The sequence below is a fragment of the Haematobia irritans genome, chromosome 2 (assembly GCF_050003625.1).
Source record: "Haematobia irritans isolate KBUSLIRL chromosome 2, ASM5000362v1, whole genome shotgun sequence".
In the NCBI taxonomy this organism is placed as follows: Eukaryota; Metazoa; Arthropoda; class Insecta; order Diptera; family Muscidae; genus Haematobia; species Haematobia irritans.
This window is the reverse complement of record NC_134398.1, coordinates 148725412-148752149: the sequence shown is the minus strand read 5'-3', so window position 1 is coordinate 148752149 and position 26738 is coordinate 148725412. Positions and strand designations below refer to the sequence as shown.

Below are 26738 nucleotides of genomic sequence, written 5' to 3'. Positions count from 1 at the left end.
TGACAACATTTTTTTTTATAGAATTAAAAAATCCTAAGAAATAAAATTTTGACAAAATTTTCTATAGAAATAAAAGTTTGAAATAATTTTCTATAGCAATAGAAATAAAATTTTCTATAGAAATAAAATGTTGACAAAATTTTCTATAGAAATAACATTTTGACAAAATTTTCCATAGAAATGAAATTTGATACAATTTTCTATAAAAGTAAAAATTTGATACAATTTTCTATAAAAGTAAAAATTTGATAAAATTTTCTATACAAATAAAATTTTGACAAAATTTCCTAAGAAATAAAATTTTCTACAGAAATAAAATTTTGGCAAAATTCTCTACAGAAAAAAAAATTTGACAAAATTTTCTATGTAAATAAAATTTTGAAATAATTTTCTATAGAAATAGAAATAAAATTTTCTATAGAAATAAAATTTTGACAAAATTTTCTATAGAAATAAAATTTTGTCACAATTTTCTATAGAAATAAAATTTTGTCAAAATTTTCTATAGAAATAAAATGTTGACAAAAAATTTTCTTTAGGAACAAAAATTTGACAAAATTCTCTATAGAAATAAAATTTTGACAAAATTTTCTATAGAAATAAAGTTTTGATAAAAGTATACTCATTTCTTCAGTTTATGTAAACTCAGACTGAACTCCATGTTTTCTCATGTGCCCACAATTAGTTTAAAGTACCCAAAAAAAAATTACTCTCGTAAACATTTTTCTAATTTTATTGTTGTTTTTATTATTGGTCTTTACTTTCGTATTTAGCTTCAAGGTGTTGGACGAGTGTAATTCGAAAGTTTATACTACTTGTAGTTCTTGTTGGACCCAAGTATTTTTCTAAATAGTAAATTACCAGAAGAAAAAAAAACACAACTCAAATTGCTAAAATAGTTTATGTTTCTCTCTGAAAATTCCTGTTCTGTGTATTGGGTTATGCTACACCTCCTGTGGGTGTCTTTTGTTAGTTTTGTTTAATTTTCTGTTATAAATGACAGAAATTTGCAACACCCAGTTCAAACACTCCTTCCACTTGGCCTTGGCCCAAAGCAATTGTTGTCCGAAGTTTTTAATTATAAATCAAAGAAGTTTTTGGGGTGTGGAGAAAATGGAAAATTTTGGTTTCAGTGGGCAACATATTTATTGTCCATTTGCTTTTTAATTTGCAATTTTTATTTTAATATGTCATTTAAATATGAAAAATTCTACGTGTATCCTATCAGTAATGACCTTTTGTTAAATTATTTTTTTTTCTTATTGATTGAGAGGCTAAAATAGTAAATAATTTATAAATTTAATTTAGTTTAAATTAGTTTAATTTATGTATATTAATTAACTTAAGGTAAATTTTATTAAATAAAATTGGTAATTGATCTATTTAAAATCGATTTAAAATTCAACTAAATCGATCCAACTTTTATGTTGGCCAAAGTCGATTTTTGTCTAATCGACTTTTGACAAAAAATCGAGAATTTGAACTTGCTTTGAAAGCGGAACATTATGTAGATCTTTTTATGCTGATTGTAAACATATTCAAAGAGTTAACTTTTCGATTATTCGACTTGTTTAGAACTTTAGAAAAGTCGTCTTTTTGACTATAGATTTTTTTAAATTTGGAAAATTCCACTTTTCAAATTTTCATGATTTTCAAAATGCGGAAAATACTAATTTTTGAGTTTCTTATTTTAAAATTTGGAAAATTTGACTTTTTCAAATTTTTGAAATTTGGAGAAGTAGAATTTTCGAGTTTTTAACTGTTCCAAAGTTTGGAAAAGTCGAGTTTTCGACGTTTTGAAATTTTGGAAAGGTCGGTTTTTCAATTTTCAACATATTAAAAATTTAGAAAAATTAATTTTTCGCCCATTCGACCTTTTCGAAATTTGCAGATATTTTTCAAAAATTTCAAATACGAATGTCAGAGTTTTCGAAATGTGAAAAATAAATTTCGAGCTTTAAACTTTTTAACAATTGGAGGTGACATTTCGACATTTTTAAAAATTGAAAAAGTCGAGTTTTTGAACATTTAGAAAAGTCGACTTTTCGATATTTCAAAGTTTGGAAATGTCCATTATTCGACTTTTCGAAATTTTGAAAAGGTCGATTTTCCAATTTTCAAATCGAATTTTAGACACGTAGTTGTTTTTTTGAAATTTAGAAATGTTGACTTTTGAAGTTTTTTTTTTTTTTTTGAAATTTTTAAAAGTCGAATTTTCGAATTTCCGACTAATTCAAAATATGGAAATGTTGCCTTTTGGATTTTTATTGACATGTAAAAATATCAACTTTTTCATAATTTTAAAAAGTGAACATTTCGACTTTTTCATAATTTGGAATATTGACCTCTTTTGGCATTTATTTTAATTGGTAAAGTAGACTTTTCGAGTTTTCGCCGTTTGGAAAGTCAACTTTTCTCAAGTTTTAAAAAGTCGACTTTACGAGTTTCAAACTTTTTCGCAATTTGGAAAAATCGTCTGTCCAACTTTCGAAAACTTAGAAAAGTTGACTTTAAAACCTTTCGACTGTCTATGAAATTTGGAGAAGTCAATATTACGAGTTACTAACTTTTTAAAATTTGGAATAAGTCGTCTTTATTTTGAAAATCTAAAAAAATCATTTTTTGTCCTTTCGCAATTTGGAATATTATCCTTTTCTAGTTTGCGAAATGTGGAAAAATCGACTATTTAACTTTTTGAAAATTTTAGAAAATAGGTTTTTAGACATAACGACTTTTTGAAATTTGAAAAAGTGGACTTTTCGAGTTGCAGAATTTTTGAAGATCGAAAAAAATACGTTTTCGACCTTTCGGTTTTTTCGAAACTCGACTTTTCAATTTTTTTATTTAAATTTCAAAAAGTCGAATTATCGCGTTTTGAAAATTTAGAAAAAATCAATTTTTCGACTTTTTTCTTGCATTCGAAAAGTCGAGTTTGAAGCCTTTTTTCAAATTTTTAGAAGTTAATATATGGAGTTATTAGCATTTCAAATTTCGAAAAATTCAATTTTTTTTTGAAAATTTAGAAAACTTAATTTTTTGACCCTTAGAAATTTGGAATAGTCGACTTTTCGAGTTTCCAAAATTTGGAAAAGTCGATTTTTCACCTTTTGGATATTTTGGAAATAAGTTTTTTGGCTTTACGACTTTTTTGAAATTTGGAACGGTAGACTTTTCGAATTGTCAAATTTGTAAAAATTTAAAAAAAATACTTTTAACTTTTTTAAAAAAAAGTAGATTTTTTAACATTTGGAAAACTCGACTTTTCGAGCTTCTACTTTTTGAAAATTTGTGAAAAGTCGACTTTTTTGAATTTTTTGAAAACAGGGATTTGAATTTTTCGAAAAGCAAATGTTCTACCATTCGAAGTTTTTGAAGTTTGGAAATGTCAACAATCGAATTTTTGAAAAATTTTCGACATTTAGAGTTCTTCCTAAATTAAGGAAAATTGACATTTGGAATTTTCGATTTTTTGAAAATTTGGGAAAAATTACTTTTCGAATTTTTTTAAAATTTGAAAAAGTCGTTTTTTTCGAATTTTTTAAAAATTGAAAAAGTCGTTTTTACGACTTTTTTGAAATTTTAGAAAAATGACTTTTCGAGTTTTTGACTTTTTCAAAATTTTGAAACGTCGACTTTTTGAGTTTTTAACATCTTAACGAGTTTTTGACTTATTAAAAAATTTGGAAAATTTTACTTTTTCATAATTTGGAAAAGTTGATATTTTCAGTTTTCGACTTATTGAATATTTGGAAAAGTCTATTTTTCGAGTTTTTTTTCACAATTTGGAAAAGTCGTTCTTTCGTCTTTTCGACCTTTTTAAGATATGGAAAAGTCGATTTTATTTTCAATTTTTAAAAGTTGACTTTTCGAGTCCTTATGACGGTTGCCACAGTTGGTAGATTTATACCAAAAATGTTAAACAATTTAACATTTTTGGAAAATGGACTTCTGGAGAATTCTATTGTTTCGGCTTTTGGACTTCTTGAAAAATTAGATTTTTTGAAAAGTCGACTTGTTGCAAATATGGGAATGTCGACATTTCGACTTTTTATACCCTCCACCATAGGATAGGGGTATATTAACTTTGTCATTCCGTTTGTAACACATCGAAACATTGCTCTAAGACCCCATAAACTATATATATATATTCTGGATCGTGGTGAAATTCTGAGTCGATCTGAGCATGCCCGTCCGTCCGTCCGTCTGCTGAAATCACGCTAACTTCCGAACGAAACAAGCTATCGACTCGAAACTTGGCACAAGTAGTTGTTATTGATGTAGGTCGGATGGTATTGCAAATGGACCATATCGGTTCACTTTTACGTATAGCCCCCATATAAACGGACCCTCAGATTTGGCTTGTGGAGCCTCTAACAGAAGCATATTTCATCCGATCCGGCTGAAATTTGGTACATGGTGTAGGTATATGGTCTCTAACAACCACGCAAAAATTGGTCCACATCGGTCCATAATTATATATATCCCCTCATATAAACCGATCCCCAGATTTGGCTTGCGGAGCCTCAAAGAGAAGCAAATTTCATCAGATCCGGCTGAAATTTGTTACATGGTGTTAGTATATGGTCTCCAACAACCATGCCAAAATTGGTCCATATCGGTCCACTTTTACGTATAGCCCCCATATAAACGGACCCCCAAATTTGACTTGCGATTGCTCTAAGAGAAGCAAATTTCATCCGATCCGGCTGAAATTTGGTACATGGTGTTAGTATATGGTCCCTAACAACCATGCAAAAATTGGTCTATATCGGTCCACTTTTACGTATAGCCCCCATATAAACGGACCCCCAAATTTGGCTTGCGATTGCTCTAAGAGAAGCAAATTTCATCCGATCCGGCTGAAATTTGGTACATGGTGTTGGTATATGGTCTCTAACAACCATGCAGAAATTGGTCCATATCGGTCCACTTTTACGTATAGCCCCCATATAAACGGACCCCCAAATTTGGCTTGCGATTGCTCTAAGAGAAGCAAATTTCATCCGATCCGGCTGAAATTTGGTACATGGTGTTAGTATATGGTCTCTAACAACCATGCAAAACTTGGTCCATATCGGTCCACGTTTACGTATAGCCCCCATATAAACGGACCCCCAAATTAGGCTTGCGGAGCCTCTAAGAGAACCAAATTTCATCCGATCCGGCTGAAATTTGGTGCATGGTGTTAGCATATTGTCCCTAACAACCATGCAAAAATTGGTCTATATCGGTCCACTTTTACGTATAGCCCCCATATAAACGGACCCCCAAATTTGGCTTGCGATTGCTCTAAGAGAACCAAATTTCATCCGATCCGGCTGAAATTTGGTACATGGTGTTGGTATATGTTCTCTAATGACCATGCGAAAATTGGTCCACATCGGCCGATAATTATATATAGCCCCCATATAAACCGATCACCAGATTTGACCTCCGGAGCCTCTTAGAGGAGCAAAACTCATCCGATCCGATTGAAATTTCGTACGTGGTGTTAGTATATGGTCTCTAACAACCATGCAAGAATTGGTCCATATCGGTCCATAAATATATATAGCCCCCATATAAACCGTTCCCCGGATTTGATCTCCGGAGCCTCTAGGAGGAGCAAAATTCATCCGATCCGGTTGAAATTTGGTACATTGCGCTAGTATATGGCCGCTAACAACCATGCCAAAATTGGTCCGTATCGGTCTATAGTTATATATAGGCGATCCCCAATCACACAAATATTGGTCCATAATCATGGTTGCAGCGTTGCCAATTTAGCTTTTTTCCCGCTAGATTTGGCTTTTTTTGAAGACGTTTAGCGGGAAAAAAATGCATTTAGCTTTTAGCTTTTTTTCTGGCTTTTTTCATGACCCTTTTAGCTATTTTTGGCTTTTTTTATTTTCGACATGTTTCTATTGAAATATGGATAAATCGTCGTTTTTATCTAAGCCTTGCTGCAAGTATAAGGGTTTCCACATATTTCAAAGCACAGTTGAAACATTAATAATGAGTCCAGCCATTATGCGGGCATTTTTGTAGCAAATACACCTTGTTGTAAAGTTTTTTCATTATATACATAAAAGTTATCGTAAACTTTAAATCTACTATTACCATACAAATTTGTTAGATAAACTGTCAGTAAATTATTGGGAATATTATCATTTGACTCGTTTATCCTTTTTATGTTATTATAATATTCTAAAGTTATTACGATATTACTAAATTAAAATAGTAGATGTGAATAGCTTTGTGCACTGGAAAATATTGTCGTCTCCTTAAAATACGAACGCGAATTTTGGTTATAATAGCATTTGTGAATTTCTTTTATGTTTTCCTTGTCCAAAAGACGATAAAGTCGTTTTGTCCTTATAATTAAGCGATTCAACTTAAAAATGGGTATGTTTTCATGAAAGAAGGAAGAATTAATGAAATAGTCTTTAAATGTGAGGAGTTTTTGCATCTTAACCACAAACCAAAATAGCGTTCAAAAATAGAAGATGTTTTTCTACACTTTATTTTAAAAACGTATATATACAATAATTTCTACTTGAAGTCGAGTCTGAATTTGGAAATTTAAGTTGGCGTTAGCACGTTTTTAAAGCACTTTGATAGGCACTTTGATAGTATTTTCTACAATTTAAATAAAAGTAATGTATTTCGAATTTTTCACAATTTCAAATCCAAACTAAAATTTTATTTAAAAAAATGACAAATCATTTTTTTACCAAATCCAAAGCATGCTTAGATCATTTATTATTTTAAAATAACAAGTAAATAAAATAGAGGTGTTGGGAAGGTAGCTCCCACAAAACGAAGGACTTCCAGTAAAAAATTTGTGATAGTAATCAAAATGTATCGAATACGCAAACAGAGCTAATATGCCTTAGATATTGTTACAGTCTCACAGAAGTGGAACTAAAATGAAAATAATATGCATTGTAAGTGAAATAAAGCCTTTAAGTTTGTTAAATTTCAATCAAAAATGTGACTTTTGATACAAAAAAATTTAGCTTTTTTTCTAGCTATTTTTTTAGCATTTTTTAGCTTTTTTTAGCTATTTTTTTGGGCAAATCTAGCGGTTTTTGGTGAAACAATTCTGGCAACGCTGCATGGTTGCCACTCGAGCCAAAAATCTACAAAAATTTTAATTTTATAGAAAATATTGTCAAAATGTTATTTCTATAGAAAATTTTGTCAAAATTTTATTTCTATAGAAAATTTTGTCAATTTTTTTTTTCTATAGGAAATTTTTTTCCAAATTTTATTTCTATAGAAAATTTTGTCAAAATTTTATTTCTATAGAAAATGTTGTCAAAATTTTATTTTGTCAAAATTTTATTTCTATAGAAACTTTAAACTTAATTATATACGTATTTAATCGGCCTTTTTAGTTTAATATATACCACTTATGGACTACCTTGTAATTAGAAGACGATTTTAGGAAGTTTTAAGATACCTTGCCATCGGCAAGTGTTACCGCAACTCAAGTAATTCGATTGTGGATGACAGTCTTCAGTAGAAGTTTCTACGCAATCCATGGTGGAGGGTACATAAGCTTCGGCCTGGCCGAACTTACGGCCGTATATACTTGTTTGAAATTAGGAAAAGTAAAGTTTTTGAGTTTTAGAAATGTCTGCCTGTAGAGTTTTCGACCTTTTGAAAATTTGGAAAATTCGACTTTTCCATATTCATGTTTAATGATTTTTTAAATTTTGACTCGTAGTCAAAGAAAATTACAACTGCAGTTGCAATCGGAAAGAAAGTATAAACTCTTATAAAATATTACAACAAAATTATTTCATCCGAATTTAGAATAATTATAAATAAATAAAAATGCAAACAAAAACGATTAACTCAATTAAAAAAACATTAATATAGGTCTGCGACCAATATCAATTAAATTTTTAAATTGAACCAATTAAAAAATTTTTGATTTCTAAATGGATAAATTAGCATTGTAATGAGAATCAAAAAGTCAACTTTTCGACCGTTTAAAAAATTAGACAATTTGGGTTTTATTTTTTTTTATTAAAAAAAAGGCGATTTGTGATTCTCATTACAATGTTTAATTTATCAATTTAATAATACCTTGAACTCGACAATATCACACTTCCTAAATCTTTGTGTAGTATTTATTGGATTTTATTACCAGGATATAGAAAAAAGACACATTTATAGTAGCATAAATTCAATGTCACAAATAATCACTATTATTATTTTTCAAGAATAGAGCACAAAAAAAATCTTCTATTTAAATTTATGATGAAGAAAAAAAAAAAATCCAACAAATTTTAAATAAAAATCTCATCGTTTTATTTATTTCAAAATGGCAGCAATTGTCTGTAGAAATTGAATGAGACGAGTAATAGAATACTTTTTCAAAACGATGATCATGACGATGATGATGATAATGTCGACGGCTACGAGGAAGTTACTTTCTCATAAAAAAACCGAAAAAATAATAAACATTTTATATTTATAGAACGTTTTAAATTACATGCAAACGAGGTAAGTGGAACGAGTAACTGTGGAGATACATCGCGCATGGATCTTACCCTGCCATTCTATTTTGCTTTGAATTTCAAGTCCATTGCTTTTAAAGGGGGACTAGTAGCGACTAAATTATATGGGTGTGTTGGCACTTTGTTTAAAACAATTGGCATTTGACAAAGCCGAAAAAAATGTATAATGATATGTTTCAGTTTTTTGTTTGTTTTATTTTCCTTGTTCTTTATTTCTCTAACGTTAACCCCTTAGCATGTTTCGTGGTCAAATTGAATATAAATTACGAAACCACCTCCACCAAAGTTTCTTTGGCACATAAAGTGAATAGTTAAGTGAATTTTATTTTCAATTGTGAGTTTTATATTATATTATAGTTTCAAGTACTGGCATAGCTTGAAATAGAAGGGTGGCCCATAATCGCTCCCGTTATCGTTCTATAGGTTTTCCAAAAAATTTGTAAATAAGGTAAATTGAACAAGTATATACGGCCGTAAGTTCGGCCAGGCCGAAACTTATGTACCCTCCACCATGGATTGCATAGAAACTTGCACTAAAGACTGTCATCCACAATCGAATTAATTGGGTTGCGGTAACACTTGCTGATAGAAAGGTATATTAAAACTTCTTAACACCGTCTTCGCAACTGTAAGTTAGTCCATACGGGGTATATATTATAAAAAAGGCCGAAAATACGTATATAATTCAGTTTGACAAAATTTTCTATAGAAATAAAATTTTGATAAAATTTTCAACAGAAATATATTTTTGACAAAATTTTCTATAGCGATAAAATTTCGACAATTTTTTCTATAGAAATAAAATTTTGACAAAATTTTCTATAGAAGTAAAATTTTGACAAATTTGTCTACAGAAATAAAATTTTGACAATATTTTCTAAAGAAATACAATTTTGACAACATTTTCTATAGAAATAAAATTTTGACAAAATTTTCTATAGAGATAAAATGTTTTCTATAGAAATAAAATTTTGACAAAATTTTCTATGGAAATAAAATTTTGACAAAATTTTCTGAAAAAATTAAATTTTGAAAAAAAATTCTATAGAAATAAAATTTTGTCAAAATTTTCTAAAGAAATAAAATTTTGACAAAATTTTCTAAAGAAATAAAATTTTGACAAAATTTTCTATAGAAATAAAAATTTGGAAAAAAATCTTTAGAAATAAAATTAAAAAAAATCTATGGAAATAAAATTTTGACACAATTTTCTATAGAAATAAAATTTTAACAAAATTTTCTATAGAAATAAAATTTTCTATAAAAATAAAATTTTGACAAAATTTTCTATAGAAATAAAATTTTGAAAAAAAAATTCTATTGAAATAAAATTTTGAAAAAAATTTCTATAGAAATAAAATTTTGAAAAATTTTTCTTTAGAAATAAAATGTTGACAACATTTTCTAAAGAAATAAAATTTTCACAAAATTTTCTATAGAAATAAAATTTTGACAAAATTTTCTATAGCGATAAAATTTTAACAAAATTTTCTATAGAAATAAAATTTTGACAAAATTTTCTACAGAAAGTGCAATAGCGAAAGCTGACGAGAGCAGTGATGCTCTAATAAGAATTTTGTGTAGTGATTGACGCATATATCATACACCTCTGATGAAGCAATTCAAAGAAAATTGCGAAATATTAGGACGGATGAATTGAAAAGAATAAAAACAAAACAGATCTCAAGCTTGACAAAATAAAGCATTTTTATAGAAAAAATTTTGAAAAAAAATCTATAAAAATAAAATTTTGAAAAAATGTTCTAAAGAAATAAAATGTTGACAAAATTTTCTATAGCGATAAAATTTTGACAAAATTTTCTATAGAAATAAAATTTTGACAAAATTTTCTATAGAAATAAAATTTTGACAAAATTTTCTATAGAAATAAAAGGTTGACAAAATTTTCTATAGTAATAAAATTTTGACAAAATTTTCTATAGTAATAAAATTTTGACAAAATTTTCTATAGTATTAAAATTTTGATAGATTATTTTTGGAGATCGGCTATATATACTATAGACCGATACGGACCAATTTTGGCATGGTTGTTAGCGGCCATATACTAGCGCAATGTACCAAATAGAGGTGTGCGCGTGACTGAAATTTTACTCACACTCACGCACATTCACGAAGCAAAATGTTTATTCACGCACGCTCACGCACGATACGTATTGTAGCCAATCCCACTCACGCACATTCACGAAATGAAAACTACACTGAAAAAAACAGTGAACCCACCAGGAAGAAAACATTGGGTTAATTTTAGAAAATTTTAAATATTTGTAGAAAATTTTATCTAAACAGTATTACAAACGTTGGCATCACGTCGATGTCATACAAATAAGTAAATATTTGTCGACAAATTCAAGAAAATTTATTAGACATAACTAAGTTTTTTCACTTGTTAAGGAAAATTTTGTAGTTTGAAGGAAAAACGTGGAGTTCAAAATTGCAAGAATGTCTTTAGTGACATACGAAGTTCATGATGGACGCATTTTTGGTAAAGTTTACAAATTTAAAGAAATTCTGAACTATTTTGTGGAAGACAGGAATTTAGTTAATCGTTATGCTTTATTTGAGTATATTTTTTCCTCGGTTATAGTTAATTTAACTAACGTGCACAAAAAATTATTAGAGTAAAGGAAACTTTCTCCAAACATTATAATTCCATGAACTAAAATAAAGTTAAATTGGCTTTAGTGAAATAGAGAGTTCACTTTTTTTTTGAGTGTAGTACTCACGCATGCTCACGCACGAGCTACCTTTAAAGACTCATGCTCACGCACGATTCACGACAATTCAAGTGATTCACGTCAAATTCACGAGACTCACGACATTTTCCAAACGGAAATAAGCAGAGGTAACAAAATTCAAAAATAGAATATAGTTCCAGAGCTAAATTAATTTTAGTTAACATACGAGTATTAATTAAATCTTGTTTTTTTCGTGAGCGTGATTTTTCAGAAATTTTATTCTCGCACATTCACGAACCGATTTTATTTCTCACGAACGTTCACGCACGATATATTTATTTCAGTCCCATTCACGCACATTCACGAGAGTTGCTTTGGATTTTGTTCACGACTCACGTGAGTCATGCGTAAATCACGTGTGTCACGAGAATTTCGTGTCACGCGCACACCTCTAGTACCAAATTTCACCACGTACCAAATTTCAACAGGATCGGATGAATTTTGCTCCTCCAAGAGCTCGGAGGTCAAATCTGGGTTATATATAATTAAGACCGGTATGGACCAATTTTTGCGTGGTTGTTATTTAGAGACCATATACTAACACCACGTACCAAATTTCAACCGTATCGGATGAATTTTGCTCTTTCAAAGGGCTCTGGAGGTCAAATTTGGGGATCGGTTTATATGGGGGCTACATATAATTATGGACCGATGTGGACCAATTCCTGCATGGTTGTTAGATATCATTTACTAACACCACATACCAAATTTAAACCAAATCGGATGAATTTTGCTCATCCATGAGGCTGCGGAGGTCATTTCTGGGGATCGATTTATATGGCGGCTACATATAATTATGGACCGATATGGACCAATTTTTGCATGGTTGTTAGATACCATATACTAACACCATGTACCAAATTTCAAACGGATCGGATGCAATTTGCTTCTCTAAGAGACTCCGCAAGCCAAATCTGGGCATTGTTTTATATGGCGGATATACGTAAAAGTGGTACAATATGGCCCATTTGCAATACCATCTGACCTACATCAATAACAACTATATGTGCCAAGTTTCAAGTCGAGCTTGTTTCGTTCGGAAGATAGCGTGATTTCCACAGACGGCGGACGGACGGACATGCTTAGATCGACTCATAATATCACCCCGACCCAGATTATATATACTGAATGCGTGGCATAAAAGTAGAAAAGAAATAAAAAGGCACTGGTTTAGAAGTTGAACCAAAATGTATGGGCTTTATTTAATAAATTATTGTTCGTCAAACAATATTTACCTTCGTAGAAGCGAGAGAGTCTCAAAGAGAATGACAAAAAGCTTGGATGTCGAAAGGCGGGGGTTGATGACATTTGACGTTAGAAAATGTCCTTATTTTCGTACCGAAAAGCAGAAAAGGTATAGACAAATTCTAACGGCGGGATTACACTTGAAAGTGATTATATGATTTAACAAAAGCTAAGAAAACGGCATTTGAACTTAAACATTGCCGCCCGCCTTGCAACATCCTGCCATGTTGCAAAATTTAAAGTAATATTAATTATATGTTCAATTTAAATAATGAAAGTATACAGAATGTACATTTCAGTTAATAAAAAAGGAGCATTTTATTTTAGTTCAATTCTGTTTTTTCTTGTTATGGTTTCCAATTCATGTTTCATTTTTTCAAAAACAAATTCATATTTACAAATGTGCTCGTCAAGCACGCGATCGTAAATGGACTCGTTAAGCCCGATCGATTTCATCAAAATTTTAAATAAATTTGACTCGGTAGAGCCGGGTGTCGAGGACTCGTTAAGTCGGAAGACAATGGAAGATTGTCTTACACCCAATTATATGGGGTGGCGAAGCCACAAACAATTCTCCTGGAGGAACCCCAGAAGCCGTCGTCAACGGTTTTTTTATTGGTTGCTGTTGCAACATTGTCGGCCAGAATGGCAGAATCAGTAGTCGTACTGATGGTATGTTCATCGGCAAGGGGTGCGATGCTAGAATTAATCTCCCGTTCCTCATCCAACATGGGGACGTCGTCCTCAGACTCTGGAAGGGTAGCAGCCATCTTTGCTATGTTTTCTATCTATGAAAATATAGAAAGATTTCGGAACGGAAAACCAAATTAACATAATGGTCAGGGTGACCAGAACCCGTAGGTCGCCTTACAACTTGTAGTCCAATCTATTGCGATTCGAACGCGGCCATCAACCCAAAGATTTTTCACGTAACAAAAACTAGGGAGGACGCGAGCATAACGCGACAGATAGACCTATGTTAACTCCCTAAAAGACAAGGATGTAATCCATTTGAACAAACGACGACCGTTAGTACCCGGATGAACATCGCGAAGACGACATAATTTCCACGTAGTGGGGAGTAATAGTTCTCGTCGAGAATGTCGTGGACAAATCAAAGGTAGCATGTAAAGTTACCGCTTTCGTAGAAAAGCAGACAGTTTTGTAAATATAACCGTGGGTTATCATCAAGGCGTGACCTGTAAAGCATTCCTCATAATCCCATTGTCAAAACCAGTAGTGGTAAAATAGCGTCGCGCTCTATGTGAGAAGACAGCTCAGAATTATGGTGTATATTGCCCCTTGAACCAGACGCATTATTCAAATTATGGTACCCCGTCAATACGTCGTCAACGTACATGCTCTTCCGTAGGACTTGTACATAAAGAGGAAACCCATTCCCCATGTCGTCAGCCAAATGCAAAAGTTGTCCAAGTCACTGTCTGTAACTAAAAGTTCCGGATAACATTTTGCAGAGAATATCTTAACTGTATTCAATGCAGAAATGTCTAGGACGGGTCAACATATATATGTCTGTATACATCTGTGTGATATCGCAATTGTATACGAATTTATACAACCTCCACCTCAAAACGAGGAGAAACAAGTCTGATTGTTGAGTCGGACCGACGTGTAAAAATGTCATTCAAGGCAGTGAAAACCAATCGAAGTTAAATTGTCTTCTCCTCATTCGTAGGCGTAACCTAAACTGGCCCCATATGGTATAACCATATATACCCCCGGACAAAGTCGTGGTGAATCGTCTTAATTCATGGTTTTCACAAGAAGAATGCCTCATTTCGAAGAAAGTGTGTCAGGCAACCCGTCCTTGATTTCTGATTTGTCCGGAGAAATAAGTTTTGAGATGAAGAGTATCTTCACTCAGAATCCCGTCGGTTTGTCTTTTCATAATTTTACCCGCAAAGCTTATCTGAATCAGATAAGAGAGGACGTCGGGGAAGCTCTTCTAGTTCCCAAAGTGCGGGGACGTGTCTCGTCAAGACTAGTTCCCTCGGAGAGGTCCACAGTAGTCGTGTAGACTGAAATATTCGAAGAAGGGATAGGACCCGTGACAACCCAGCCGAAGACTGTGTTTTGCGCTAGTAATGATCCCAAAATATTCGTTCTCGTACCGTCCAACAAAATTTTCGGATAAAGATCCGCGCCCAACAGAAGGTCAACAGGACGACAAACAAATAAATTGGGGTCAGCCAAACGTAGATTTGGCATGCTAGACACAATGTCACGATTTAGAGAAAAAGATGGCAGGTTGCCGGAAATGTTCGGAAGAACGTACGCTGTAGTCTCCAGTAGGAGCGACTCGTCTAGTGGGGTACCAATGCAAAGTGAACAAAGTTCTCTCGACGTGATCGAAACACTTTGATTCACACCAGAAATTGTAGCCAAAGCCGAAGACGTACTCAGTCCAAGTCGGTTTCGCAATCCTTCCGTAATAAAGGATGATTCCGAAGCTGGATCTATTAGGGCCCTAGCAGGGTACGTCATACCCTGGTGAACGATATTCACCATTGCAGTTCCCAATAATACATTTCCACTACGTGAAATGTGGAAAACCTGTCTACTCGACGTCCCCGACACAATGCCTGTCGATGTAGAAGGTTCATTGGCATCCAATGACACCGGTACGGGATTCCGTGAAACTGGCGCGGGAACGATAGGAGCAGTCCTGGGACCAGTTGATGTTTCTCTATGCAAAAGAGTGTGGTGTCTTCTACCACATTTACCGCAATCATACGCGCTGGGGCAATTAGCTGCAATATGTCTGCGGGACAGACAATTCATGCAACACCGATGGCGCTTAACAATATTCATCCTCTCAAGAACTGAAAGATTATGAAACCTAGAACACGTTCTGAGGTGATGCTGTCGTCGACAGAGAACGCATAATCTGTCAGGAGAGGACTGGGAGGAACGAGGCGTACTTGTTGGGGAACGAGGTGCTTTCGCCTTCGTGAAATGCGAACGAACTCTTTTGTTGGCCGGAGGCCTGGCGTCAATGTCGCGGATATCCCGAAGACATGTCAATGTCTGGATTCTTTCCGTGAGAAAGAAGTCCAAATCTGACCAAGAAGACAAAGCAGACTTGTCCTTAATACTCTGTTCCCAAAGTGTAACAGTACATTTCGGCAACCTCTGAAGGCATAAAAAGACGAGGATGGGATCCCAATCGTCAGTGGCCACATCATAGATGGACATTGTCGAAATGCATGTCGAGATACCACGTTGTAGTTTCTTCAGTCCTGAACTGGTCTCAGACTCCAAGACTGGCAAATCAAATAATAATTTGAGTTGGTGGTTCACCAAGAGGCGGGTATTATCATAAGTACCCTTTAGCGCCTTCCACGCAAGAGCGAAGCTTCTATGCGTGAGCGGAAATTTCGAAACCACATCGCGAGCTTCACCACTGGTTTTCTTGAGTAAATGACACAATTTTTCAATATCGCTAAGTCGGCTATTGTTAATATATACCGCTGTGAAGAAATCTCTAAATGTTGGCCAATTGAGAAAATCGCCGTCAAAAACATCTATATCACAAGGCGGTAGATTGAGACTATGGGAGGAACTATTGTCTCCCCTAGAGCTGATAGAAGAGCCGCGTGACTCATCGGACCTATGGGAAACATTCAAAAGTGATGTTTGGTCCTCCAACCGAGGCGATTTAGCAGAATGCTTAGATGGTGCACGTAGTGCCTCCAATTTACGTTGAATTGATTCCATAACATTCAGATAACAATTATAAGCCACGTCATATTTGCTGTCAGCAGCGGCGACTGCCTCGGTTGCGTTGCTCTGTGTGGACACAAAGTCAAGACATTCGTCGAATAAGCTCTTAACTTTTTCCCACAACGACTTAGCCTCGGAACCATGACATTCTAGTCTATAGGCGGTCAAATCATCGTCTCGCAAACTGTGAAACTTCGTTTCAAATCGGACTATTGCGTCAGTTGCTCTTGTGAAGGCAGTAAGTGGTGTAGTAGTCATTATGAAAAAGTACTGGAAAATTTAAAGGGCGAAAAAATTGACACGTGATGTCCAAAACTCTCGAAAAGAGTATAAATCGATCCAAACGCTACTTCGATTTGTCGTCGAACAAATGAAAATGCAGTTTTTTCTCCAGTGTATGCGAAATGTGTATCGTCAACACACAATATTTTTCGCAGTGTACCGAAAGTACCACAAATGTGAACAAGGTAACGTAATTACCACAAAAACACAAAAAATGAGATCAGAAAATTTCTCACAGTGTACGGAGTACAACCAATTTTTTACAGTGTATCGTCGATACACCAATTTCCTCACAGTGTATTGGAAATACCAGCTAAAATCAGCTCTGTAGGGTAAATTATAAGTATTTCAACTTTTTGTAAAAATTGGCGAAAAATTTCTCCAAGTGTATGAAAACACGTAAAGTTTCTTCCAGTGTATCGTAAATACAAGAAACCCTTTTTCGCGTGGCGAAATATATGCAAAATCTTTATTTGGAAAATATTACAATATTTTCCCAGTGTACCCTGTGTTCCAAAAGATTTTTGCAAGTGTATCGTGAATACAAAAAATATTTTCAGTGTATCGTAGAATACAAAGAATAATTTTTGCGTGGCGAATTATCGAAAAAATTGAAAACTTTATATATTACGAGAGAGTTTCTCTCAGTGTATATATTATCCAAATTTTCTCCCAGTGTACGTAGATACACAAAATTTGTGCAAGTGTATCGTAAATATCACTTGCCAAATGGAAAAATTACAAGACAATTTAAAGTCGTGAACTTTAAATTGTAAAATGTCAACTTGACCGATTGTAGGGTGCACGGACTGTAAGATGCACACTACGAAACAGTAAGGTCCAACAACAACAATAATATAAAAAATAAAAAAGTTTCGTGGAAACTCAAATATGTCAGTATTACGATAATATAATATATAATAAATACTGTTATTTTATTGTTTATATCGACCGACCGTAGGGTACACTACCACGTAACACGAACGATAATAGTAAACGACCGATATCCGTAGGAATCAACAATAAATACTTTTCTCAATTGAACTTGCAAAAAATTATTTTTATAATTTCGCGCCGTAAGCGACCCACGCTAATAAACCAACGTGTATGCAGTTCGAACGTATGTTGGATGTAACACCTGTGTGCGTACGTGTGTATAGCAAGTTGTACGGCAACTGTATAACACTTTACTATTGATGCCTATTGGCAAACCAATGCTTACAACCAATGCAATTGTTTTTGTTTTTTCTATGCCGATCGAAGATCAAAAAACCAAAAGAAAAAACACAACACACAACAATATGAATGTAATCAAATGGAGAAATACAGCGAAATTGAATTCAACTTTGACGTAGAATATTTGGACGAAAACAAAGTGGAATTAAAAGCACTTTTCAACACTTTAATGACAATGTAACCGGGTATTAAAGACCGACGGATAATTTATTATTTTTTTTTCGTAGAGATTTAATGTACAACCGATATAAAATACGAGTTGTAAAGCGACCGTTGGCGAGTGTTTATTTCTGTTTTATTTATATTTACACCGAAGGATATGCTCACTTTTTAATTATCACTGAAAGTACATACCTTGGTTGTTGATAATAAAAATATTTGTGTAATAAATTGAAAATGCCTCGTAGAGGATGGTGATCGTCGATCGTTTGTTGTTGTTGGTGATTGGCGTAGCCTTTGCCTTCGAGGAAGAAATAAAAAACACCGAATTAATACTTTCCAACAATTATTCGGCTCGAATGGACCAATGAATGCGTGGCATAAAAGTAGAAAAGAAATAAAAAGGCACTGGTTTAGAAGTTGAACCAAAATGTATGGGCTTTATTTAATAAATTATTGTTCGTCAAACAATATTTACCTTCGTAGAAGCGAGAGAGTCTCAAAGAGAATGACAAAAAGCTTGGATGTCGAAAGGCGGGGGTTGATGACATTTGACGTTAGAAAATGTCCTTATTTTCGTACCGAAAAGCAGAAAAGGTATAGACAAATTCTAACGGCGGGATTACACTTGAAAGTGATTATATGATTTAACAAAAGCTAAGAAAACGGCATTTGAACTTAAACATATACCTTATGGGGTCTTAGAGCAATATTTCGATGTGTTACAAACGGAATGACAAAGTTAATATACCCACCATCCTATGGTGGAGCGTATAACAAGTTAAAATTACTCATGAAATATGTGAAAATACAAGTTATAAAAATTGAATTAAAAGAACCTCCCGTGTAGTTAAAATAAAAAACATCTTTGGGAGAACATATTTAGCAGTGGTTTTAAAGCTGTGCCTTTAAAACAACTTCCAATTTTTTTTTGCTGGAAGGGTAATCTTAAAGTGCATACTCTCTAAAACAACTCTCTGCAATGGATGTTTAATTTTTTATTGTTTGTGTTTTTTCTTTTGGTCTTACAAAACTGTCATCTCATTACTGGCATTAAAATCTCATCAGGAGGATCTTTTTAATTTCTTTTTCTTTGAGGGTCTTTCAATTCAAGCAACTGGATAAACTTAAAAACTAAATGTGAAATGGGACATTTCTAGGAATCATTCTATCATAAAAATGAAATATATATAAAAACAAAATGAAAACAAAAATGGACTTTTGCCTGGAAATGCGCAGCAATATTATACTGCTATTCATCTTGAGATTTGTAGTGGATGCTTAAGATAAATTGTTGTTAATGTGGTTTTCTTTTTGGTTTCATTAGTGTGCTCTTCTTCTATCAATGAAGAAGGGAAGACTCAAACAAAAACTCTCACACACACGCACACAGATTATCATATATGCCGGAACGGGAAACGAGTACAGAATTCGGAAATAACATCAGTAATAGGACATGACTCGACTAAAATCAGAGTGGGGGTGGGGTCAAAAGCTTTACAGAGCACACTAGGGTTTATTCTGTGTTTACACAATCAATGTTACACATACATACGCATATGTGAGATGTCTGTTTCAGGGATGGAAAATGCAGTACTATAGTACTTTTTTCAATACTTGTTCACCCTTCCGTCAGTAGCTTTGTAACCCCCGCGAATGATTTACTACCTCTTGCGTAACCACTTTTGAGCCGATATCCGATTTATGGTACAAAATATTTTAATATTTTGAGAAAGTCTTTAAAAAACATATTTGTTAATAGTCTTTTACAAATTTGGCAAAACAGACAAACTCATGCGGGAAAAAAATCTCGATTTTGTAAAAGCCATAGTCAAAAACACATGTTTTTGTCGAAAAAAAGCATGTGATTCTTTATTAAGCTTTCTAGATAGATAGATCTAGAAGTTATAGATTGCGTACTAAACTAATGCGAACCATTACAGTCACCGTCTAAACATGACACACAAATAATCTACCAACATTTGATAGAACCAAAAATCACCAAACAAATATTATTTTGCAAACATTTATTCATTCAGAAATTGTTGTCAACATATTATTTTTTCAGAAAATTTTGTCAAAATACTATTCTTTTGGAAATTTTTGTCAAAATTTTATTTTATTTTTTGTCAACATTTTATTTCTTTAGAAAATTTTGTCAAAATTTTATTTCTATAGAAAAATTTTGAAAAAATTTTGTTTCTTTAGAAAATTTTGTCAACATTTTATTTTTTTTTTAATTTTTTTTTTTTAATTTTATTTCTATTGAACATTTTTTTCAACATTTTATTTCCTTAGAAAATTTTGTCAAAATTTTATTTCTAAAGAAATTTTTTTCAAAATTTTATTTCTATAGAAAATATTGCCAAAATTTTATTTCTTTAGAAAATTTTGTCAACATCATATTTCTAAAGAAATATTTCTCAAAATTTTATTTCTATAGAAATTTTTTTTCAAAATTTTATTTCTATAGAAATTTTTTTCAAAATTTTATTTCTATAGAAATTTTTTGCAAAATTTTATTTCTCTAGAATTTTTTTTTCAAAATTTTATTTCCATAGAAATTTTTTTTCAATTTTTTTTTCTATAGACAATTTTGTTAAAATTTTACTTCTATAGAAAATAGTGTCAAAATTTCATTTCTATAGAAAAAATTGTAAACATTTTATTTTTATAGAAAATTTTCTCAAAATTTTACTTCTATAGAAAATTCTTTCAAATTTTTATTTCTTTAGATAATTTTTTCAAATTTTTATTTCTATAGAAAATTTTGTCAAAATTTTATTTCTTTAGAAAATTTTGTAAAAATTGTATTTCTTTAAAAAATGTCAAAATTTTATTTCTTTAGAAATTTTTTTCAAAATTTTATTTCTATAGAAAATTTTTTAAATTTTTTTTCCAAAGAAAATTTTGTCAAATTTTTATTTCTATAGAAAATTTAGTAAAAATTTTATTTCTTTAGAAAATTTTTGCAAAATTTTATTTCTATAGAAATTTTTTTCAAAATTTTATTTCTATAGCAATTTTTTCAAAATTTTATTTCTATAGAAAATTTTTTCAAAACTGTATTTTTTCAGAAAATTTTGTCAAATTTTATTTCCATAGAAAATTTTGTCAAAATTTTATTTCTATAGAAAATTTTGTCAAAATTTTATTTCTACAGAAAATTTTGTCAAAATTGTATTTCGTTAGAAAATTTTGTCAACATTTTATTTCTATAGAAAATTTTGTCAAAATTTTATTTCTATAGAAAATTTTGTCAAATTTTATTTCTATAGAATTTTTTTTTAAATTTTATTTCTATAGAAAATTTTTTTTTAAATTTTATTTCTATAGAAAATTTTGTCAAAATTTTATTTCTTTAGAAAATTTTGTCAAAATTTTAGTTCTATAGAAAATTTTGTCAAAATTTTATTTCTATAGAATTTTTTTCAACATTTTATTTCTATAGAAACTTTTTCAAAATTTTATTACTATAGGAAATTTTGTCAAAATTTTATTTCTTTCGAAAACTTTGTCAAAATTTTATTTCTAAAAGCAATTTTGCAAAATGTTATTACTATAGAAAATATTGTCAAAATTTTATTTTCATAGAAAATGTTGTCAAAATTTTATTTCTTTAGAAAATTTTGTCAAAATTTTAATTCAGTCTAAAGGAGCTCTTGGCAATAATTTGCAAATGGTATTTTTGTTGAAATTTAGTTATAAGTACTTTTTTGCTCAAAAAATACCTTTTTGTACTCTCTTAAAAATCGTATTTTCCATCCCTGGTCTGTTTGCCATTGGATGTTTATGTTTATGTGCTAAGAGCCTTCAAGTGTTATGATTTCGTTATAAGTGTTAGCCATTCAATTGTTTTGTATGAGTAAAATTTGATTTAATTGATTCTTACTGTGAGGTATGAACATTTTGGGTGGACCAAGTTAAGAAAAATTTTATTTTCCAAAAATTCGGTAAATGAGTTCTGTATAATTTCCATTTTATAGAATATAGAAAAAAATCTGGATATCTTCCTAAATAATTTCTTCATTTTAATGAAATCTCATTCGCTTTGAGAATTTCTAAAAAAGTGTCACTTGCAATAAAGGGTGGGAATTGTGGGAAGGGAATTATGAAGTCGCGTTGTTTTTATACCCTAAACCACATAGTGGTCAGGTTATAATAACTTTGATCTGCTAAAATATATGCCTACCAGAAATATTGCCTTTAGACGCGATAAAATATATACCGATCACCTCCTGTACTGAAAAACAGCATGCCCGCTTCCAAAGGTTTTGTCTTTGCTTGTATTGATTCCGAGCCAAAGAAGCGGAGAATTGAAGTAAGGATACATTTGAAGTAAGGCTACAGGTACGGTATTTTTCGTGAATCACGACATTTTCGTGCGTGAGTACAAAATTTTTTTTTGTGAGTGTGCGTGAGCGATTATCGTGCGTGAGTAAGATTTTTCCGTCGTGAGTCTGCGTGGGCGTGAGTAAACTATTACTCACGTGCACACCTCTAATCTATGGTATGGAAAATTCAACCGAGGTTGTGGTTCATTCACAGATGAATTTCGTGAATGTCGTCCAAAATCGGTTTTTGTTCCGGAAACCATTGATGCTGTGCGCCAACTGATATTGCGAGATCGCCATGTGACCTATCGTGAGATAGCCATTAGTGGGACCAGCATTCAATATTGCATAAGCATTTCACCTTCAAAAATATTTTTTTTTTTCGTTAGATCCCACAATCACTCAAAAAAAAACAAGACTCGTGTCGATTGATCGAAATAAATCGCCCAAAAAATACGATCGCGATGCTTAGAAACACGTTTATGATATCGTTACAAGTGATGAAACGTGGATTTACGCTTATGAGCCCGTAAGTCACAGTCGACTTACGGGTTCATACGCGTGGGTATTTCACGATAAGCCAAATGAAGCACTTCCAAGCAAATGATTCGGAAAAACTGGACATGTCGCAATCGCACCACTAGAACAACAAAGTACAGTCAATTCTGAGTGATATACAACCATTTGATTGCCAGAAAAATCAACCGCCGAAGACGGATCACACTTCACCGCGACAATGGGAGCTTTAACACATCGGCTCAAGTAGTAGAAAATAAAATGAGAACTCAACGTTTTTCGCCATCTGAAGAAGCGTTTTATACGTCCAGAATACATGTTAAATTTTATTTACTTAGAAAATTATGTCAACATTTTATTTCTATAGAAAATTTTGTCAAAATGTTATTTTTATTTCCATAGAAAATTTTGTCAAAATTTTATTTCCATAGAATTTTTTTTCAACATTTTATTTCTATAGAAAAATTTGTCAACATTTTATTTCTATAGAAAATTTTGTCAAAATTTTATTTTTTAGAACATTTTGTCAAAATTTTATTTCTTTAGAAAATTATATCAACATTTTATTTCTATAGAAAATTTTGTCAAATTTTATTTCTATAGAAAATTTTGACAAAATTATATTTCTATAGAAAATTTTATCAAAATTTTATTTCTATAGAAAATTTTGTCAAAATTTTATTTCTATAGAAAATTTTGTCAAAATTTTATTTCCATACAAATTTTTTTCAAAATTTTATTTCAATACAAACTTTTTTCAAAATTTTATTTCTATAGAAAATGTTGTCAAAATTATATTTCTATAGAAAATTTTGTCAAAATTTTATTTCTCTAAAAAATTATATTAACATATTATTTCTATAGAAAATTTTGTCTAAATTTTATTTCCATAGAAATTTTTTTAAAATTTTATTTTTATATAGAAAATTTTGTCAAAATTTTATTTCCATAGAAAATTTTCTTGAAATTTTATTTCTATAGAAAATTTTGTCAAAATTATATTTCTATAGAAAATTTTGTCAAAATTTTATTTCTTTAAAACATTATATTAACATTTTATTTCTTTAGAAAATTTTGTGAAAATTTTATTTATAAAGAAAATTTTGTCAAAATTTTATTTCTATAGAAATTTTTTTCAAAATTTAGAAAATTATATTAACATTTTATTTCTATAGAAAATTTTGTCAAAATTTTATTTCTATAGAAAATTTTGACAAAATTATATTTCTATAGAAAATTTTGTCAAAATTTTATTTCTTTAAAAAATTATATTAACATTTTATTTCTATAAAAAATTTTGTCAAAATTTTATTTCCATAGAAATTTTTTTCCAAATTTTATTTCTATAGAAAAATTTGTCAAAATTGTATTTCTATAGAAAATTTTGTCAAAATTTTATTTTTTTAGAACATTTTGTCAAAATTTTATTTCTTTAGAAAATTATATTAACATTTTATTTCTATAGAAAATTTTGTCAAAATTTTATTTCTATAGAAAATTTTGACAAAATTATATTTCTATAGAAAATTTTATCAAAATTTTATTTCTATAGAAAATTTTGTCAAAATTTTATTTCTATAGAAAATTTTGTCAAAATTTTATTTCTATAGAAAATTTTGTCAAAATTTTATTTCAATACAAAATTTTTTCAAAATTTTATTTCTATAGAAAATGTTGTCAAAATTATATTTCTATAGAAAATTTTGTCAAAATTTTATTTCTCTAAAAAATTATATTAACATTTTATTTCTATAGAAAATTTTGTCTAAATTTTATTTCCATAGAAATTTTTTTTAAATTTTATTTTTATATAGAAAATTTTGTCAAAATTTTATTTCCATAGAAAATTTTTTCAAAATTTTATTTCTATAGAAAATTTTGTCAAAATTATATTTCTATAGAAAATTTTGTCAAAATTTTATTGCTTTAAAAAATTATATTAACATTTTATTTCTTTAGAAAATGTTGTGAAAATTTTATTTCTAAAGAAAATCTTGTCAAAATTTTATTTCTATAGAATTTTTTTTCAAAATTTTAATTCTATGGAAAATTTTGCCAAAATTTTATTTCTAAAGAAAATTTTGTCAAAAATTTTATTTCTAAAGAGTATTTTGTCAAAATTTTATTTATATAGAAAATTTTGTCAACATTTTTTTTCGTTTTGTCAAAATTTTATTTCTATAGAAAATTTGGTAAAATGTTATTTCTGTAGAAAATTTTTAAAATTTTATTTTATTTCTATACTATCAAAATTTTATGGAGATACCTCAATCAGAGTGTCAAAAGTCCTTCGACAATGGGTTCAAACGTATGCAAATGAGTATAGATCTTAATAGGGAATATTTTGAAAAACAATAAAGCGATTTACAATGATTTTGATATTTCTTGTTGTTCTCTACTCCCGAAATATTAAATACAACCCTCGTATTCGATCGAATCGACTTACCTCCCGATGTGGCGGTAAGAATATTTATATCTATCTAAAATTTTTCCAAAAATTATTAAACTACCATTTTAATTAGTTTTACTATTACAGGCTTCATTTGTTGTGGTATCTCCATTAACATCATGTAAGCGATGTTAATGTGTATGCGTGTGTGTGTGTGTTCATTATTTGAATTGATTTGATTATTATTAATTTAGTTTCATTTCCTTTACAACATCTTATCTCAATTAAATGCTCTTTAATGTGCCAATAAACACACATATACATGTACATATGTGTGAAAATATGTGATTATTTATTTTTATTATTAACATACACATACACACACAGATGCTTAGAGACTCACAATTATTCTTACATTAGCCTACACAGAAAAAAAAATTGTTTTGATTCAAGCATGGAATTTTAATCGATTCAAAAAAAAAAACAATATTCAATTAAAAATTTAATTGGTCAAACAAAATTATTAATTAAAATAAAAATCAATCATAACAAGTATATACGGCCGTAAGTTCGGCCAGGCCGAAGCTTATGTACCCTCCACCATGGATTGCGTAGAAACTTCTACTGAAGACTATCACCCACAATCGAATTACTTCGATTGCGGTTAGGTTAGGTTAAAGTGGCAGTCCGATTAAGATTCAGGCTCACTTAGACTATTCAGTTCATTGTGATACCACATTAACTAAAAGTTCATATTACATATGGGCACTTCTAGTTTTAACCGTTGAACCTTCTCGATTATTTTCTTCTGTTGAACCAACCAGATTGTTCCAAAAACATTAGCAGACTGCTTAAGTTAACGTTTTCCAAGTCCGCCAGTAATCTGAAGCTATATGCCCCTAAAATTTGCTTACGCCTTACACAAAATGCAGGACACTCACACAAGAGGTGTTTTATTGATTCCTTTTCCTCCGCATCATGACAGCTCATACAATAGTCATTATACTTCGCAACAATAGTTTTTGCAAAATCGCCTATCAGGCAGCGACCCGTTATAGCAGATATCAGGAGTGATATCTGGCGTCTCGAGAACACTAGCATATCTAGTGTGGGGTTTAAGTTTAAATGGGGCCATATTTGCTTTGCAACCCTTACAATTCTCCCATCGAACATTTGCCATCATGACAGCCTTCTCACGCAGTAAGAGCTTGCAGGTAGCCAGAGGCATACCAACAGATTCTAGTTCCCCTGGAATATGTAAGGTAGTTCCTAGCCTTGCTAGCTTATCTGCTTCGCAGTTCCCCGGTATGTTCTTATGGCCAGGCACCCATATTAGATGAATATTGTGCTGCTCAGCCATCTCATTGAGGGATTTGCGGCAGTCGATGGCCGTTTTCGAATTGAGGAACACAGAGTCCAAGGATTTTATTGCAGGTTGACTGTCTGAGTATATATTAATGCCAATATTGCTTGGAGCATTACTTCTCAGCCAATTCACCACTTCTCTTATTGCTAATATTTCAGCCTGAAAAACACTACAGTGATCAGGTAATCTTTTCGCTATTCG

General features: G+C 31.0%; 2 protein-coding genes across 2 annotated transcripts in view; both read right to left on the bottom strand.

Moving 5' to 3' along the window:
- Positions 1-26738, bottom strand: part of LOC142226517 (uncharacterized) — a 362899-nt gene that overhangs the window by 27775 nt on the left and 308386 nt on the right. The gene's annotated exons all lie outside the window — the stretch shown is intronic.
- Positions 1260-25349, bottom strand: LOC142227622 (uncharacterized). Its single transcript, XM_075298101.1, has 5 exons — positions 25317-25349; positions 22423-22571; positions 18128-18371; positions 13081-13299; positions 1260-1274 (listed from the first exon to the last, which is right to left on the bottom strand). The coding sequence occupies exons 1-5, from the start codon at positions 25347-25349 to the stop codon at positions 1260-1262; spliced, it is 660 nt and encodes a 219-aa protein (XP_075154216.1).

Excerpts from the sequence above, each read along its gene's own strand:
- LOC142227622 (XM_075298101.1), bottom strand. The coding sequence starts at position 25,349 with ATGTTAATGGAGATACCACAACAAATGAAGCCT. Across the intron at positions 18,372-22,422 it reads CATAGATTAGAGGTGTGCAC|CCCATACATTTTGGTTCAAC; the intron begins GTGAGTAATAGT and ends TATTAAATAAAG. Across the intron at positions 13,300-18,127 it reads TTTTATTATCAACAACCAAG|ATAGAAAACATAGCAAAGAT; the intron begins GTATGTACTTTC and ends ATATTTTCATAG.